Source organism: Pseudoliparis swirei, chromosome 3, assembly GCF_029220125.1.
Source record: "Pseudoliparis swirei isolate HS2019 ecotype Mariana Trench chromosome 3, NWPU_hadal_v1, whole genome shotgun sequence".
Taxonomy (NCBI): domain Eukaryota; kingdom Metazoa; phylum Chordata; class Actinopteri; order Perciformes; family Liparidae; genus Pseudoliparis; species Pseudoliparis swirei.
The window spans coordinates 807,872-827,274 of NC_079390.1; the positions used below are offsets into that span (position 1 = coordinate 807,872).

Below are 19,403 nucleotides of genomic sequence, written 5' to 3' on the forward strand. Positions count from 1 at the left end.
CAGAGCCGCCGACGGGTAATGATGGGTTTGTGTTTCACGGCGGACTCTAATGACAGGACATGCAGTCGTGTCTCGTGCATGCCGTTCATCGACTGTCAGCAAGCTGAAGCGTCATGCATGCACAGAGGTCAAAGGTCAAGGCTGCAGCATTACTTTTGCTCTTGTTGATGGAAGTCATTCCCGCCAGCGCATGTAAAACAGCCTGAGGTAAATGACCCCCGACGCCTTTATGGATCGGGTCAGATGGCCGCCGCCACCCCGATGGTCATGTGACACGAGTCATTCACACAAAACCTCCACCTCCCAAGAGCCTTTCAAACTACAGTATGAAGAGGGGATTCCATGTGTTTATGAAGGCCCCTCTGATCTGTGGTGTGTGTGTGAGTGTGAGCGTGAGAGTGAGTGTGTGTGTGTAAAAAGAGAGGGGAGAGGGGAGAGGCTCCCAAACAGGGGAGCGCTCAAGTGTAAGTGATGGAGGGGAGAGGCAGTGAACAAATGTACAGAGAGGAGGGGGGGGGGGGTGTTGAGACGGAGGGTGACCGGCCAGAAAAAATAGCCTCAGACGCAAACCACAACAACAGGAGACGAGAGAAGTGAACACAATGACAGCCGGGAAGCCCGAGCTGGAAGGATCGACAGTCACAGCTGAGAGATGATCCACAAGGAAAGTTCAGAGATCTCCACGAGCAACAAGGAACAACTCACCCACAAGGAAAGAGGAACAACTCACCCACATGGAAAGAGGAACAACTCACCCACATGGAAAGAGGAGCAACTCATCCACAAGGAAAGAGGAACAACTCACCCACAAGGAAAGAGGAACAACTCACACACAAGGAAAGAGGAACAACTCGCCCACATGGAAAGAGGAGCAACTCACCCACAAGGAAAGAGGAACAACTCGCCCACATGGAAAGAGGAACAACTCACCCACAAGGAAAGAGGAACAACTCGCCCACATGGAAGAGGAGCAACTCACCCACAAGGAAAGAGGAACAACTCACCCACATGGAAAGAGGAACAACTCACCCACAAGGAAAGAGGAACAACTCACACACAAGGAAAGAGGAACAACTCGCCCACATGGAAAGAGGAGCAACTCACCCACAAGGAAAGAGGAACAACTCACACACAAGGAAAGAGGAACAACTCGCCCACAAGGAAAGAGGAACAACTCACCGACAAGGAAAGAGGAACAACTCACCGACAAGGAAAGAGGAACAACTCACACACAAGGAAAGAGGAACAACTCGCCCACATGGAAAGAGGAACAACTCACCCACAAGGAAAGAGGAACAACTCACCCACAAGGAAAGAGGAACAACTCACACACAAGGAAAGAGGAACAACTCGCCCACATGGAAAGAGGACCAACTCACCCACATGGAAAGAGGAGCAATTCAATTCAATTCAGTTTATTTGTATAGCCCAATTTCACAAATTACAAATTAGTCTCGGAGTGCTTTACAATCTGTACACATAGACATCCCTGCCCCAAAACCTCACATCGGACCAGGAAAAACTCCCAAATAACCCTTCAGGGGGAAATAGGAACAACTCACCCACAAGGAAAGAGGAACAACTCACCCACAAGGAAAGAGGAGCAACTCACCCACAAGGAAAGAGGAACAACTCACCCACATGGAAAGAGGAGCAACTCACCCACATGGAAAGAGGAGCAACTCACCCACATGGAAAGAGGAACAACTCACCCACAAGGAAAGAGGAGCAACTCACCCACAAGGAAAGAGGAACAACTCACCCACAAGGAAAGAGGAGCAACTCACCCACAAGGAAAGAGGAACAACTCACCCACATGGAAAGAGGAGCAACTCACCCACAAGGAAAGAGGAACAACTCACCCACAAGGAAAGAGGAGCAACTCACCCACAAGGAAAGAGGAGCAACTCACCCACAAGGAAAGAGGAACAACTCACCCACAAGGAAAGAGGAGCAACTCACCCACATGGAAAGAGGAGCAACTCACCCACATGGAAAGAGGCACAACTCACCCACAAGGAAAGAGGAACAACTCACCCACATGGAAAGAGGAGCAACTCACACACAAGGAAAGAGGAGCAACTCACCCACATGGAAAGAGGAGCAACTCACCCACAAGGAAAGAGGAACAACTCAAAGTGTTGCTGAGTGACCCACGTGTTTGTTCTTCCTCTAAAAGACCAAATAACCAGGAGAGATATGAGAGAGAAGGCTTCTAGCGAGTCCCTTCTCTCTCTCTCCCCCTCTCTCCCCCTCGCTCGCTCTCTCTCCCTCCCTCCCCCCCCCCCCCCCCAAGACCCGGCGTTGCCTAGCGGGAGCCACTGATTGGCCGGCCGATGACGTCCGGGCTCTCCGGTGCACAATGAGCGAGGAAATCTCTCACCGCCACAGAGAGCTGCTGCTGCCGGCCGAACAACAGAGAGGAGGAGGAGAAGAAGAAAAAGAAGAAGAAAAAGAGGCCTCACATTCCTGGCCGGCTTCAAAGACGGAGCGGAGAGGCTGGGCGCCATTCATCCCCAAGGCCCCGGAGCCCGGCACATGGAGACGAGCCAAGGAGGGGAGGAGGAGGAGGGGAGATGGGGGGGAGGAGCGGAGGAGGAGGAGGGGAAGAGGGGAGGAGGAGGAGTGGAGATGGGGGGGAGCGGAGGAGGAGGAGGGGAAGAGGGGAGGAGGAGGAGTGGAGATGGGGGGGAGGAGCGGAGGAGGAGGAGGAAGAGGGAGGAGGAGGGAGATGGGGGAGGAGCGGAGGAGGAGGAGGAAGAGGGAGGAGGAGGAGGGGAGGAGGGGGAGGAGGAGGGAGAGGAGGAGGGGAAGAGGGGAGGAGGAGGAGGGGAGATGGGGGGGAGGAGCGGAGGAGGAGGAGGGGAAGAGGGGAGGAGGAGGGGAGATGGGGGGGAGGAGCGGAGGAGGAGGAGGGGAAGAGGGGAGGAGGAGGGGAGATGGGGGGGAGGAGCGGAGGAGGAGGAGGGGAGGATGGGAGGAGGAGGGGGTGTCGTGGTGAGGCCGGTGGGTGGATGGGTGACCTCCCAGCCTCCACCCCCCCCAAAACAAAATAAACGTCACAAAGACAAACTCTCCCCGCTCTGACGCCCTCATCGTGTTGCTCCTGTCCATTAGTGTGGAGTGTGTATTGTGTGTATATTGTGTAGTGTGTATTGTATGTAGTGTGTTTTGTGTAGTGTGTGTATTGTGTGCAGTGTGTGTGTAGTGTGTATTGTGTGTGTGTGTGTGTAGTGTGTGTGTAGTGTGTATAGTGTGTGTAGTGTGTGTGTGTATATAGTGTGTGTGTGTATAGTGTGTGTAGTGTGTATAGTGTGTAGTGTGTATTGTGTGTATTGTGTAGTGTGTGTATTGTGTGCATTGTGTGTGTAGTGTGTATTGTGTGTATTGTGTAGTGTGTGTGTGTAGTGTATGTGTGTGTAGTGTATAGTGTGTGTGTAGTGTATATAGTGTGTGTAGTGTGTGTAGTGTGTGTGTAGTGTGTATAGTGTGTGTGTAGTGTGTATAGTGTGTGTGTGTGTAGTGTGTGTGTGTGTAGTGTGTGTGTGTATGTGTGTGTGTGTGTGTGTGTAGTGTGTGTTGTGTGTGTGTGTGTGTTTGTGTGTGTGTGTGTGTATTGTGTGTGTGTGTATTGTGTGTGTGTAGTGTGTGTGTATAGTGTGTGTAGTGTGTATAGTGTGTGTAGTGTATATAGTGTGTGTAGTGTGTATAGTGTGTATAGTGTGTGTAGTGTGTATAGTGTGTAGTGTGTGTATTGTGTGTATTGTGTGTGTAGTATTGTGTGTAGTGTGTGTATTGTGTGTATTGTGTAGTGTGTGTATTGTGTGCATTGTGTGTGTAGTGTGTATTGTGTGTGTAGTGTGTATTGTGTGTGTAGTGGGTATTGTGTGTATAGAGTGTGTATTGTGTGTAGTTCAACATTTAAACCCAGATCAGAGACATCTCATAATCTCTCATAATCTCTCATAATCCACGCTGACGCTCATCGTTCGACGTGTTTTGGAGGTTTTGTGTTTAAATCACGGAGGAAAAAATAATAATCTTGTTCACGATGTAAATTCTTAGATTTCCTGACCTTCATTGGTGGTCATGTGACCTTCGGCGAGCAGCCGCGAGACCACCGGGCGCCTGGAGGAGGCCGAGGAAGACGAAGATGGAGGACAGAGACGAGGGAGGATAGCCGATGACGTCATACGAGAGAGAGGTGAAGAACACGAGCAGACACGTGGGAACGACGGTGGCAAGGCCAGCCGTTCCCTCAACGCCACACGGCGAGGTCATCGCCATCGTCATCTTCATCGTCATCTCCCAGAGAACGAGCCGAGGGACTCGTGGAGATATTCTATCCTCCGACTAAAAGTTTGATCTTCGATTAAATATGTTTTGAGACACTCACACACACACATGCAGGGAGACACACAGAGAGACTGTCACACACACAGACACACACACACAGAGAGAGAGAGAGAGAGACTCTCACTCACACACATGCAGAGAGAGTCAGACTCTCACTCACACACATGCAAAGACACACACGCACACACAGCGAGAGAGACTCTCACTCACACACACAAGATCACACACACACAAGCAGAAACACACGCACACAAGATCCCGCACACGCAGAGACTCCCACACACACACACACACACACACAGAGACTCTCGCACACACACAGAGAGAGAGACACACACACTGAAATGCCGCTTCCTGTATGTGCGTGGCACACACAGAGTGCAGCGGGAGGCCGTGTGTTGCCGGGCAGAGTTCACGTGTCTCACACCTCTAAGTGAGCGAGCTGTCTGACCTCTGACCTCTGACCTCTGCAGCAGGTGGACGACCTGCCGCACCTCACTCAGTCAACTCATCAATGATCATCAGCTCGACAACCATCAAGCAGGAAGTGGCAACGAGGCGCTTCACAGCGAGCGCTCTGTGAATCATGAACGCTGCATTGCTGAAGGCTTCTGAGACAATTACTGTTGTATTCAGGACCAATAACAACAACAACAACAACAAGGGAGCCACAGTGACACAAGAGGGCCTGGTCGAGGAATGTGTGGAAGGAGGAAGAACATCTTGAAGTGAGAAAGAGAAAGAAGAGACGTCCTCCGACAGGAAGCAGAGTACAAACAAGACGCACAACAACAACATGACCCACTTCCTGTTCAAAATGACCCACTTCCTGTTCAAGGTGGGAAAAGTCTCAATGACACCATCATTGAGGGAAAATATTACCCTTAAACACAATCTATTGTTCTTGGGTTGTTGTTCATGAACGTCAGCCATACGTCACTGTACGACCTCATCAGGAGCACAGAGGTCACAGAGGTCACAGAGGTCACAGAGGTCACGCCTTCCCCGGAGGAACATTGACTTTACTACACATGTTCCTTTAATGTGAACATTCATTAATCTCACAGTTAGGATCTGTAATAACTCACCAACTGTCCCTTTGTGTGGACACACACACAGACACACACACACACACACCATGCTTACTTTCACACACACACAGACAATGCTTACTTTCACACACACAGACACACACACACACACACCATGCTTACTTTCACACACACACAGACAATGCTTACTTTCACACACACAGACACACACACACACACACCATGCTTACTTTCACACACACAGACACACACACCCCATGCTTACTTTCACACACACACAGACCCCATGCTTACTTTCACACAGACACTTTCTTTTGTTTTCCGTCTTATGCATATTTGATTTGATGTTTGTTAATTTTGTGGCGGCTTCAAATCAGCCCAGTTGCCCTTTTGATGTGAGCTAAGAAGAGTAAATATAAGCTAACATGAGCTAACATTAGCTAATAAGAGCCATTATGAGCTAATATGAGCTAACAGGAGTAAATATAAGCTAACATGAGTTAATATGAGCTAACAAGAGTAAATATAAGCTAACATGAGCTAAGAAGAGTAAATAAGAGCTAACATGAGCCAACATGAGCTAATAAGAGCCATTATGAGCCAACATGAGCTAATATGAGCTAATAATAGCCAACATGAGCTAACATGAGCAGGTTCCCGTGCTTCACCCACAGCGTGTTAGCGCGGCGGTCGCAGCATTCGGCCTTGAAGAAGAGAAAGTGACTCGAGAAGTCCGTCAGACGAACTTCAAACGACCAACAATATAAAAACCAGACAATAAAACCATATCTATCCGTATCAGGCGAGTATCGACCAGCTGACGCCTTACCACGGGTTTGGTGGGTTGGCACGTTGACAGGAATGTGGCCGGCGAACAGCTCGGGCAGGTAAAGCAACAGGTGGTTGGACTCAACTCAACATGCAAATCAAAGAATTCAACTTCGGGCGACTTGTGCCGCTCCGTTCATCTCAGACTGCAGACGGTGTCCAGTCTTCACCGTGTTGAGCTCAAAGGTTATTACTGAGTTCACAGACTATTCAAATGTCACTGATTACACGACGCCTCTGCAGTCATGCCACCTGTCATTTATTGCCCCGTGCAGGCGGCAGGTGGAGATAAGAGGCTGCTGGACACTTCCTGGTTGAACAACCTGCACACAGAGAGATCGGCGAGAAATAAAGCAACGTGGGCAAAGTCACAAACAGGCCTGACGATCATAATCTGATCCTATATTCATAAAAAAAGAAAACACAAGGTGGTTAGATATTCAGTTTACCATCACAGAGGACGGAGAGCGCTGGATTCTTCTCTAAACCGAGGTTTGGAAGCAGCGTCAGAAAAACACGAGGGCAAAACCGCCCCAAAGAAATATCATGTTGCCCCTGACATCACGAGGAGAGGCAACAAATTCCTCTAATAATTAAATAGCGCTTTGTTTTAGTTGTGTGTGTCCGATCTGTTTTGCCTCTACTAGGTACGTACACTAAAATAAACAAATAAATATAAATTGTAGAAAAACAAAGAAATAAGTCATAATTTGTAATAGTTGTTGACAAAATGTAATAAGAAATAACCACAAAAAATAAGAATAACATGGAATATGATTATCTGATTGTTAATTTTTTGTTATAAAAAAATCGAAGAAAACACTTTGAATCTGTAGACTTCTGCCTAATAGTATTATTATTGCCTAATAGTCTTATTATTACCATTTTTCTATGACAATTGCTCATATCCTGTAAACCTAACTAAGTATAATTATTAATTTTGAACAAAAGTTTCACAAATTTCAAAAAGTAGCCCCAATTTATTTTTAAATGCTCCTGGATTTCACTCAGTGGGGCAAAAACTGCCCCCCAAAAAATATGTAGAACCAACCGACCCACCGGGCTCCGGGACAGCAGCATTCCTCCTGCGGGCCTTGTTGCTCTAATATCAGGCAATTACAGCCAATGAGAGGCCGCGTTAGACCCAGGGCATCATGGACGCTCTAGGGGGAGGAGCTTAAAGAAACAAAAACACATCCAGACTCCAGAGTAAATAAACTCCCCCCTCGTGCTGGATTGAGTCCCTCCGTCCCACCACGTGTGCTCGTTAAGGGCTCGTTAAGCGCTCGTAAAGGACTCGTTAAGCGCTCGTAAAGGACTCGTTAAGGGCTTGTTAAGGGCTCGTTAAGGCCTCCAGCCCGACAGGTGTGTTCAGCTACCTTCACTGATTGGACCAGGAGCAGGAGGGTGGACCTCTGTGGCCACACCGGACTCTGGTCCTTGTCTCTTAAGGAGAATAATGTCAGATACACAACTCGTGTCTTTAAATCAAACTCTTTCCACGCCGCGCTGAGAAGAGGTCGGATCAGTTCAAAGTGAAAGCACCTGTGGGGGTGTCGGCCCTCCCCGGTGGCACCCAGCCATCCTCCATGTTATTGAATTCCCTCGGTGCTTTTATCCTATTACGACATCAGAAAATGTCTGAATTAAAACTACCTTGTGTCAGGACTAATTAGCTTAGCTTAGCATACAGACTGGAAATGGTGGGAAACCGGCAGCACCTTTAATCTAGACTAATTAATGTGTTTGGTCCGGTTTGTTTAACCCTCTGGGGTCATTTTCTTAATTTTACACAAAACATTTTTATTCACCTTTTAAAGATACTCGCATATGACATATCCATATGTCCTTTCTTCCAAAACGGCAGAACAATCTCACCTCTCTATATAATGAGGCATAATTGCCCTACGGCACACGTCTAAAGAGATAATATAGCTCTAAAGCTAAAAAAATGAGGTTATATTTTTAACAATTCTTCATATTTCTTGTGAAAATATTCCTTTACTCATGTGGAGGAACTGTTTTGGTGTTTGAAATTGGTTTTCCAAAAGGTCTTGGGTTCACAAAAGCAGTTAAATATATGAATAAAATGGTTTAACACATGAAAATAAATGTCTAAAACCAGCTGTACTGAACACGTGAATAATGAGAACTTTGACCCTCGTTCTCAAAATGTGCAGCGACGTCAGAGGCAGGAGCCGCTCGTGCACGGTTTCACCACGATGACATCACGCCTGGTGGTGGAGGAGAAAGTAGCCTGACTAGAACAGAAGGTGGAAGACGCCGCGGTCTGACCCGGCGAGGCGAAAGGGAACCGCCGCTCCTCTCTCACCGGCCAGGACGCTTCAGGCGGCGAGAAAAGAGAAGTCCAGAAACACGACACCTCTCACAGCGGCATGGCAACCAGGAAGTGTTTGCTCAGCGCCGCGCAGGACATTTGAATTGCAAAAGAGGCCGTCAGTGTGTGTGTGCGTGTGCGTGCGTGTGTGTGTGTGCGTGTGTGCGTGTGTGTGTGTGTGAGGGCGACCGGTTCAGATTCCCCCCGCTGACCCCGACGCGGCGTCAACAACACAAAGTCCACTTTCCACCGACTGACGGGAGGGACGGAGCGAAGTGTGGAAAAGCGTGCAACTTCTCAGGAGCCCTGAGCTCATTGGTCCAAGTGCAAGTGACGAAGATGAAGATGTCTGGTGGGGTAACCGGTGTCCTTCACATGCAGAGTCACGGAGGTCTGTGACGTCCTGCAGATTCAAAGCCCCGCACACGCCACTCCGACCCCTGCAGCAGACGCCGTCTCCCACCTGAGGCACTCAAAATAAGAGCTTGGCCACGCCCCCTCGAGGGATCTGGTTTTGCCGAGCCGCTTATTTGCAAAGCTGGAGAAACGAACTCCCTGAAGTCGACACGTTGAACGCATTCGGCTGGAATCGATTTCAGGCGTCGAGCTTCCAAAAACAAACATCCAAGTGCTGAAGGACTAAAGAGAACAAGCACGACGGAGACGACTGGAGTAAAATGACCACGACGAGTTTAACAATAATAATATGAACAAACAATAATAAATATGAGCCCTGAACACACGGGAGGTTTCTACGTCGACCGCTCATCTCCATCCTCATTCTGCTGCATGTCCTGCAGAGAAGATTCCACGAAAACAACCTCAAGTAAATGTGTTAGCCGACACTTTAATTATAAATATCTTATATAAATCATCATTATAAAGCTTAGAGCGCCGACCTCCGAGCGTTCCCCTCCCCGATCCCTCCGAGCGTTCCCCTCCTCGATCCCTCCGAGCGTTCCCCTCCCCGATCCCTCCGAGCGTTCCCCTCCCCGATCCCTCCGAGCGTTCCCCTCCTCGATGCCTCCGAGCGTTCCCCGATCCCTCCGAGCGTTCCCCTCCCCGATCCCTCCGAGCGTTCCCCTCCCCGTTCCCTCCGAGCGTTCCCCTCCCCGATGCCTCCGAGCGTTCCCCTCCCCGATCCCTCCGAGCGTTCCCCTCCCCGATGCCTCCGAGCGTTCCCCTCCTCGATGCCTCCGAGCGTTCCCCTCCTCGATCCCTCCGAGCGTTCCCCTCCGATCCCTCGGCGTTCCTCCCGATGCCTCCGGCGTTCCCTCCTCGATGCCTCCGGCGTTCCCTCGATCCCTCGGCGTTCCCCTCCCGATCCTCCGGCGTTCCCCTCCTCGATCCTCCGGCGTTCCCTCCCGATCCCTCCGAGCGTTCCCTCCTCGATCCCTCGGCGTTCCCTCCTCGATCCCTCCGGCGTTCCCTCCCGATCCTCCGGCGTTCCCCTCCTCGATGCCTCCGCGCGTTCCCCTCCTCGATGCCTCCGAGCGTTCCCCTCCTCGCTCCCTCGGCGTTCCCTCCTCGATCCCTCGGCGTTCCCTCCTCGATCCCTCCGGCGTTCCCTCCCGATCCCTCCGGCGTTCCCTCCTCGATCCCTCCGGCGTTCCCTCCCGATCCCTCCGGCGTTCCCTCCCGATCCCTCCCTCCGAGCGTTCCCTCCCGATCCCTCCGGCGTTCCCTCCCGATCCTCCGAGCGTTCCCCTCCTCGATCCCTCCGGCGTTCCCTCCTCGATGCCTCCGGCGTTCCCTCCTCGATGCCTCCGGCGTTCCCTCCTCGATCCTCCGGCGTTCCCTCCTCGATCCTCCGAGCGTTCCCTCCTCGATCCTCCGGCGTTCCTCCCGATCCCTCCGAGCGTTCCCCTCCTCGATCCCTCCGAGCGTTCCCCTCCTCGATCCCTCCGAGCGTTCCCCTCCTCGATCCCTCCGAGCGTTCCCCTCCCCGATCCCTCCGAGCGTTCCTCCTCGATCCTCCGAGCGTTCCCTCCTCGATCCTCCGGCGTTCCCCTCCTCGATTCCCTCCGGCGTTCCCTCCTCGATCCTCGGCGTTCCCTCCTCGATCCTCCGGCGTTCCCTCCTCGATCCCTCCGAGCGTTCCCTCCTCGATCCCTCCGGCGTTCCCTCCTCGATCCCTCCGGCGTTCCCTCCCGATCCTCGGCGTTCCTCCCGATCCCTCGGCGTTCCCCTCCCGATGCCTCCGGCGTTCCCTCCTCGATGCCTCCGGCGTTCCCTCCCGATGCCTCCGGCGTTCCCTCCCGATGCCTCCGAGCGTTCCCTCCCGATGCCTCCGGCGTTCCCTCCCGATGCCTCCGGCGTTCCCTCCTCGATGCCTCCGAGCGTTCCCCTCCTCGATGCCTCCGAGCGTTCCCCTCCTCGATGCCTCCGAGCGTTCCCCTCCTCGATGCCAACATTCCGAGCTGCTCCCGATGCCTCCGGCGTTCCTCCTCGATGCCTCCAGCGTTCCTCACCGATGCCTCTTGACGACGTAAATCATCTCCTCCAGGTGGACGCCACGTTGTCATGATTCAGACACACACACAAGATCTCACACACACACACACACACACACACACACAGACAGACTCTCTCACATACACACACACAGACTCAATCACACACACTCTCTCACACACACACAGACTCTCTCACACACACACAGACTCTCTCACACACACACACACTCTCTCACACACACACAGACTCTCTCACACACACACACAGACTCTCTCACACACACTCTCTCACACACACACACACACACACACAGACTCTCACACACATACAGACTCTCACACACACACACACTCTCACACACACACACACAGACTCTCACACACACACACACACATACTCTCACACACAGACTCTCTCACACACACACACACACTCTCACACAGACTCTCTCTCACACACACAGACTCTCTCTCACACACACAGACTCTCTCTCACACACACAGACTATCAAACTCAGTCCCCCTGGAAGCGTTTTGCTTCACGCTGCAGAAATCTGTATAATGACAATAAAGCGACAATGAAAAAGTAAATTATTGTTTCACGCGGGGTGCCGTCCGTTCTTCCACGTGCGGCCCCGCCCCCGCGCCCCGCCTCCATTGGAGGAACAAAGCGAGTGATCAGCAGAGGCCCGCCTGCCCCTCAGGCGCCGTGTGCACAGCTCCCATTACGGCCTCCGCAGACACTGAGGAACGCTGTGTTCACTTTCTAATTGTCGCCGTGCTTTGAGACTCAGACAGGAGCCTCACGGCGCTGATCGTCGCTCGGGAGGAGAGTTATTTATAATCCATTGTGTTTCACAGAGTCGGTAATGGCGGGGGAGCGGCTCACAATGGGCTCCTTTTTAAAACGCCAGGTTTTCCTACCTCAGAGCGAGGGAGGAGGGGAGGGGGGGGGGGAATAAATTACACAAAGATTAAACTTCACCAGAAAACTCTGAACTTTGAGATGTGGTGCTGCCTGAGGAAGGATGTGTGTGTGTGGGGGGGGCTGAAGACTTAGGACCATGTGATATTTCAGTTTTTCTTTTAATAAATTTGCAAACATTTCTACATTTCTGTTTTTTTCCGTCAGGATGGGGAGCCGAGTGACCATTCGTGAGAAATAAAATAACCTTTTTTGATTTTCGCAAATGGCTGCAATGAAATAAAGAGTGACCATTGTAAAGGGGTCTGAATACTTTACGAGCTCACTGTAAATCCTCCTTTAAATATAAAATATCATCGGCAGACAAAATGTAAAAAAAAAAAAAAAAAAAAGTCTTCCCATCACAAGGTGACATCCTTAAATTCAATTCAATTCAATTCAGTTTATTTGTATAGCCCAATTTCACAAATTACAAATTTGTCTCGGAGTGCTTTACAATCTGTACACATAGACATCCCTGCCCCAAAACCTCACATCGGACCAGGAAAAACTCCCAAATAACCCTTCAGGGGGAAAAAAAGGGAAGAAACCTGGAGGAGAGCAACAGAGGAGGATCCCTCTCCTAGGATGGACAGATGCAATAGATGTAATGTGTACAGAAGGACAGATTTAGAGTTTAAATACATTCAATGAATATGACAGAGTGTATGAATAGTTCATAGTAGGCATATTCCACGATGGAGACCTCCACGATCCATCAGGCAGATGGCGGTGGGGAGGAGGAGTGGGCGGAGTCTCAACAGGACAGTGGCGTAGTCATGAGCAGGAATTCCTGCTCATGACTTGTACTTTCTAAAAGCCCAAAGACGAAAGATATGAACGAAATAAAAATCTTGAGAACTATGTTTTGCTATTCAGCTATTATCAAAAATATTTTCTAATTATAGAGTAATTCTTTCGGGTCTTTTCTCGACTCAGGTATTTTTCTTCCACTCGGAGCCTCGGCTTCCCGCCGTGTCCCTCAGCTGGAAACGACTCTTTATATCACATCGCGGCTCACGTCTCCGTGACAACGCCTCACCCTCACATCATCGGGGGGAACACGAGAGACCCGCTCACAGAGCGCCCAGGAACCCTCGAGCAAGGCACGCTGAGCCCCTTCCTCTTGTCATCTCTCCATTTATAAATTTATAAAGTCATAATCTGTGATTGTAGTGATGTAATTTTCTCCTGGAGGCCGACCAAGGAGGAGGAGGAGGAGGAGGAGACGCTTCAGGAACACTGAAACTAAACATGTGACCTCTGACTGAGACTATATTTACATTTGAGAGTTGTGTGGTTGTCTCTGACACGGTTGTTTTTCCTGTTGGTCTACATCCCCCCCAAAAGGTAAAGAAAAAGGAGTTGTACACAGGTGGACCACACGCACACACGCACACACACACGACATGTGACACCGCCCCGTCCCAATGGGCCCTATAGGGCTGTACAATAGTGTAGGTGTGGTGCTGTGGGGGAACCAGACACATAACCGTGCACACCTTCCCGCCTGGGGTGTGTGTGTGTGTGTGTGTGGGGGGGGGGTGCTATTAGTACGACAATAACCTCGTCAGCCATGAGTCTCCTGTCTGCCGTCTGACATCCCAGCTGCAGCCCAGGGGCCAAACCCACAACAACGCCCTCTGAATGAGTCTTTTCTCCCTTCTTACTTTTACAATAAATTTTACAATAAATAAAGTTATACATGAACAAACTTGTAAGAGGGAAGGAACTATGAAGTTACAGCTGCAGGACTTAAACACTTTACACATCGGGCATCGCCAGGATTCACTCTCCTCTCAGCTCTTCCCTCCTGCAGCAGCTCCATGATGACATGGTCCTCCAGACGGAAGCTTTACGTTGTCTTACATCTTATATTGAGCCGCATCACCTTCATATCTATGACTATACCACAATAAGTCACATGGGTGAATTTCCAATTTAGAAAAAGAAACAACCTCCAATGTTTCTCCTATTATTTCCTATCACTTATTAATCTTTATTTTAACTTGTCTGGCGCGTCTCTTCGGTCTGGTTCTTGTCAAACTCTATTCCTGCGCCGGTCCTTTTGAAGGAGCCGAACTCAGATTCTCAATATGCAAATCGACTGACTTTGCTAGAATAATAATCTCTTGTTTTTTTTGTGGTTGCGTGTTGGATTCCGTTGGTGTGATTAAAGAGGAACTTCCTGCAGTGATGTCACCATGACTTTCATAAACCACCACGTCACACCTGACGCTAACATTAGCATGTTACACTTCTAACACATAAAGACGACTTCAGTTTATCTCTGATATCCTGAATATATTTAATATTTATTTATATAAATAATATATATACATATTTTGATATACATAATATATATATTTTGATATACATAAAATATATATGAATATATATAAATAATATATATAAATATTTTGATATACATAAAATATATATAAATATTTTGATACACATCATATATATAAATAATATATATAAATATTTTGATATACATAAAATATATATAAATCATATATAAATATTTTATATAAATACATATAATATATATATAAACTATATATGTATATGAATAAATATGTATATAAATAAATATATATATATTATTTATATATATATATATGTGTATATATAAATATAAATATATATAGTGACTTTACTACACATTGAACCCTTGATAACAGCGTATCGGTGGACTTCGGCCCTTGATCACATCGTATATCTACTTTACAATCTCCTTCTTTTGGGGAGATAGGTTATTCCCGTTATTGCTTTTAAGGAAGTCTTCAGTTCTCATTAATATATACATATTTAAAAAACTGGCGGTACTTCATCACATCAACTGATTTCTATCTAAATCATGTTATTGGTTTCATTTCAAAACCTTCTGTCTAATCAAGTCAATTATCTCACTGTTAAGACACAATTGAGTTCCTCGCCCCTCAGAATGACTCACTCCATTTCCTCAACACGTTTCCCTGAAACCAGTGACATCACGCAGGTAACAAAAGAATAAAATCACACCTCTGTGGTGGGAAAGTGTGAGAAAACAAATACCAGAGCGCAACCGGCCGAGTGACCCGAGGTCCATTATCTCAGCCCAACACCTCCAATCAGCATCAGAAATACACGAAAAGGGAAAAACTGCCCCTCAGTAATATAATGTTGCCCCTGATATCACGAGGAGACAAAAAATGCCCCCATAATTTAGATAATTTAATAGCCTTTTGTTTTTGTTCGTCTGTCCTATCTGTATCACATGTACAAGAAAAGAAAAACAATAAATATTATTTTGAATAATAAAAAAAACATAGAAATAAGTTATAATTGTTAAGAAAAAAAATGTAACAACAATAAATAACCACAAAGAAAAAAGAATATTTAAGTTAATTGTCTGATTTTAGTTTTCTGTTTGTTTTTTTGATCAAACAAATCTAAGAAAACACTTTGAATATGTAGACTACTGCCTTATAGTCTTATTATTTTAAGCCTAAATAAGTGTATTCATTATTTTTAACAAAAGGTTGAATGTTATTTCATAAGTTTCAAAAAGTGCCCCCAATTTCTTTTTAAATGCCCCTGGATGAAGTCAGTGGGGCAAAAATGTCCCCCTAAAAAAATATGTGGATTTCCTCCAGCAGCATGAGGTCATCTGATACGAGGATTCACGTCTTGCGTAATCTCACCATTTCATTTGAATCACTTTCATCAACGTCTTCTCAGGTTTTGAGAGAGTAATGTTTAGAGTTTAGAGGTTCCTCTGAACTGGATCTCACTCACACACCACTGTGGAGGTGGGTCAAAGGTCAAAGGAGGAATGTAAACATCCGAACAGTAGAAACCAAAACGAACCGGGAGTAAAGAAAGAAGAAGAAGAAGGTAGACTAGGAGGAGGACTAGAAGAGGAAGAAGAAGGTAGACTATGAGGAGAGGAAGAAGAAAAAGGAGGACTAGAAGAAGAAGAAGAGCGCTCCATCTCGACCCGGCACACGGCGGGAAGGAATCTGAGTGTCGTGGAGCGAGGTCGTGGAGCGAGGTCGGGTCGGTTTACACGGCGTGTCAACCCGACGGCGTCTGTGCACACGATGACTCGTCCGTGTGCACAGACGCCTCCATCCGGGTCTCTGCGAGGCCTCCGTGTCGGGCCTCCGTGTCGGTCCTCCGTGTCGGGCCTCCGGGTCGGGCCTCCGGGTCGGGCCTCCGGGTCGGGCCTCCTTGTCGGGCCTCCTTGTCGGGCCTCCGGGTCAGGCCTCCTTGTCGGGCCCCCCTGGGTGCTCTGGAGTCGGGTCAGCGGGCCCGAGCGGGGGCCCGAGCGGGGCCCCCAGCGGCGGCGCACAGAGGGGCCAGTGTGCTCCTCCTGCTCCTCCTCCTCCTCCTCCTCCTCTAACCGACGCGCCGCATGAGTGCTTCAGTTTCAGCCCACAGCACAAAACACCAGTGTCTGGTTCCCCCCAGCCACGCTGCGTATATCTATCTTTTGTTCCCCACTTTAAATAAAACATGGCCCCGTCATTAGGCAGAAAGGCCCTCCTGTGCATAATTCAGGGCAAGGTATTCATTTGAGGAGAGGAGATAAGGGCATAGGGAAGGACACTGCAGTTTTTCACAATACTCTCAAATAAGACGGAAAACTGAGAAAATGGAAATGAAATGGGGCGATAAAGTAGTTTAAAGTAGGTTATAAGATCCATTACAACCTGCAATCACCACCATCATCATCACATGATGACATTGCATCCACAAATATATATATAAAAAAAGAAGGTGTAAACAAAGAATGGTAGTGTTACTAAAATATCTATTATAAAGTATCCAGTTACAGATAAATATAAAACTAATGTCACGACGAAGAAAACAAACCACGAGCCGAGAAGACATTTGTAAATATATTTGGGGAACAGAGTAAACTTAAAGTTTTAATCCAGTTCACCAAATATCCATTATAACCTGCAGCATGCAACCAACCACCACCACCATCATCATCATCAATCACATGATGACATTGATCTGCAAGCATCCACAAATATATATAAATAAATAAAGGTGTAAACAGAGAATTTTAGTGTTACTAAAATATATATTATAAAGTTTCCAGTTATAGATAAATATAAAACTAATGTCACGACGAGGAAAACAAACCACGAGCCGAGAAGACATTTGTAAATATAAAGTAAACGAGGTTCGAACAGGAATAAGAAGCTACGTGTCAAACATAGAATAAACCAGGATGACCACCGAGGACCTGACCTGAGATCAGTTGACTTTGCTCCCAACACGCAGCGTGCACACAGCGAAGCGACACCTCCAGAGTCAAGACTCCATGCCGGGTCTCGCGCAACAGGCGGACAACCGAAACTGCAGCTCCGCGGCGATACTGGTGCACCTGCTGCTGCACACGGCCCCGCACGTACCTGACGGCGGCCGGCTCGGAGTCCTCGATCCTCCCGGTTTGCGTCGAGTGAATAACAGTTGAATAAAAACAAGTAGAAATAACCATAAAGTAAAAAGAAGTAAACCGGATTCACTTGTCTGGCTCTCCGCGTGCCTCTCCGCCCCCCCTCCCGGTAATGAGCTTTCCTTTTTCCACCGCTCGCAGTTAGCTTACCTTAAGGGGGCGGGGCGAAGCGGATGAGAAGGTAACGGACGCGCGTGTGGACCAATCGGAAGCGGCGGGAGGCGGGCGCTGTTGGGAATATACGACATCCTATTGGTCGGGTCGTGTTCATGGCGGAGCAGGGGAATAAAAAGGGGAAGTTTTTTCCTCTGTATTGTTTTGGTGTTTTCTTCTGTTCACGGGGCAGTTCAGCTTGTTATTACTCAAATCCTCGTAGTATATGTGAATTATTTAACAAAGTAAACATTAATGTTCTCAAGAAAAGGCTTTCTTTCATTTTGCTTTCTTTCAACAAGCAACAATAAAGAGTGAAAGTCTCCATCAGAGTTCATGTCCTGCGGGCTGCACTGTGGACTGAGAGCAGCTAACCATTCCTAAGAGGCTCTGCAATGCAAAGCTATGTAAACTACTTTGAATAACTTTGTTGTCATGCACAGGAAGATTAACCATCTCCCTCTGGTTAGAACAGACACACTGCAGCTGCTGGTTAGTCTCAGGGTTCAGTGGAAGAACTAAATATGAGCATCTTCCTCCACCACATCATATTTGATCCAGCAGTACATGTGTTATTGCTGTTGGATGTCATATTGGTACAGATGCTTTTAGGAAGCCTACAATATATATTCTACACCTATTATATTGGTGCCATTTGCATAAAGTCACATAACATTTACAACATGATGTAACTTTGAGAGAATCATTGTTAATATAGTGGCACAATAATCAAGACAGACACGACTTGGATCTAGTTGCAGTTTATTTTCCTAAAATCAAATGGTATTCTGTATTCTACATTTTCTTCATTTTAAAACCATCAATGCGACCGTAAATACATTTATTGGTAAACTGTAAAGGATTTATGGTTTTAAACTTTATACCTTTTTCCTCTCTTTAAAATTACAACCAGGAAACTTTTCAATGTATCGCAATGAGGACTGAAGGACTTGGTTCAACAACAACAACAACAACAACAACAGTGAATGTACTGACAGCCCGGGGACAGCCAGGCTGTGACAGTAACAACTCACGACCACTTGGTGGGACTTTTTCAGAATAATGTGTAACTACTATATTAAACTAGGTTGGTACACTCCAATCAGCAGTACACATGTAACCAAGTACATGTACTTAAATTATTGTACTTTACTCGGGGTATTTTTATTTTATGCCACTTTATACTTCATCTGGGAGGGGAATATTAAACTTTACTCAATACTATTGAAATAACTACTGTCGTTACTTTGCAGATTAACTGATTACAAACAAAACCTAGATGTTAACCTAGAAGTTAACATTATTTATATGTATACTTAAATATATATATACATATTTTTTATATAAATACATATAGTATATAGAAATATTTATATACATATATATTTATATAAACTATATATGTATATGAATACATATTTATGTATATAAATAAATATTGAAATACATATATATTGCAATGGGTTAATGTACAATACTAAAAAATGAGCTGATATTTACTGCTTCTCATAAAATATGGTAGAAATCGCTATCGAGTTATTTCCAAATGAAGTCGTGTTTAATGGCGTCGCCTGAACGCCATCTGTCTGGATGAACCGTGTCACTTCCTTTCCTTCAGTGGAAAGGAAACCATCTCCAGCAGCACACACACACACACACACAGTTATGCAACCGTGAACATTACTTTTACTAGTTTACACAACTCCGGGGCGTCTGCATGTGTATTCTAAATGAAATATCTCATTAACACGTTCAGACACTAGTGGCCTCGAGTCGTCTTTTTGCCTCCTCCAGAACT

General features: G+C 47.3%; 2 protein-coding genes across 2 annotated transcripts in view; both read right to left on the reverse strand.

Moving 5' to 3' along the window:
- Positions 1-17,381, reverse strand: part of shroom1 (shroom family member 1) — a 28,533-nt gene extending 11,152 nt beyond the window's left edge. The window contains 1 exon segment of the mRNA XM_056442813.1: positions 17,245-17,381. The gene's annotated coding sequence lies outside the window, so the exon portion shown is untranslated.
- Positions 9,352-17,700, reverse strand: LOC130191509 (uncharacterized transmembrane protein DDB_G0289901-like). The gene is made up of 4 exons (XM_056411127.1): positions 17,603-17,700; positions 16,082-16,273; positions 9,474-11,053; positions 9,352-9,368 (listed from the first exon to the last, which is right to left on the reverse strand). Exons 1-4 carry the CDS (start codon positions 17,698-17,700, stop codon positions 9,352-9,354), a joined length of 1,887 nt encoding a protein of 628 aa, XP_056267102.1.
- Positions 17,701-19,403: the final 1,703 nt, after the last annotated feature.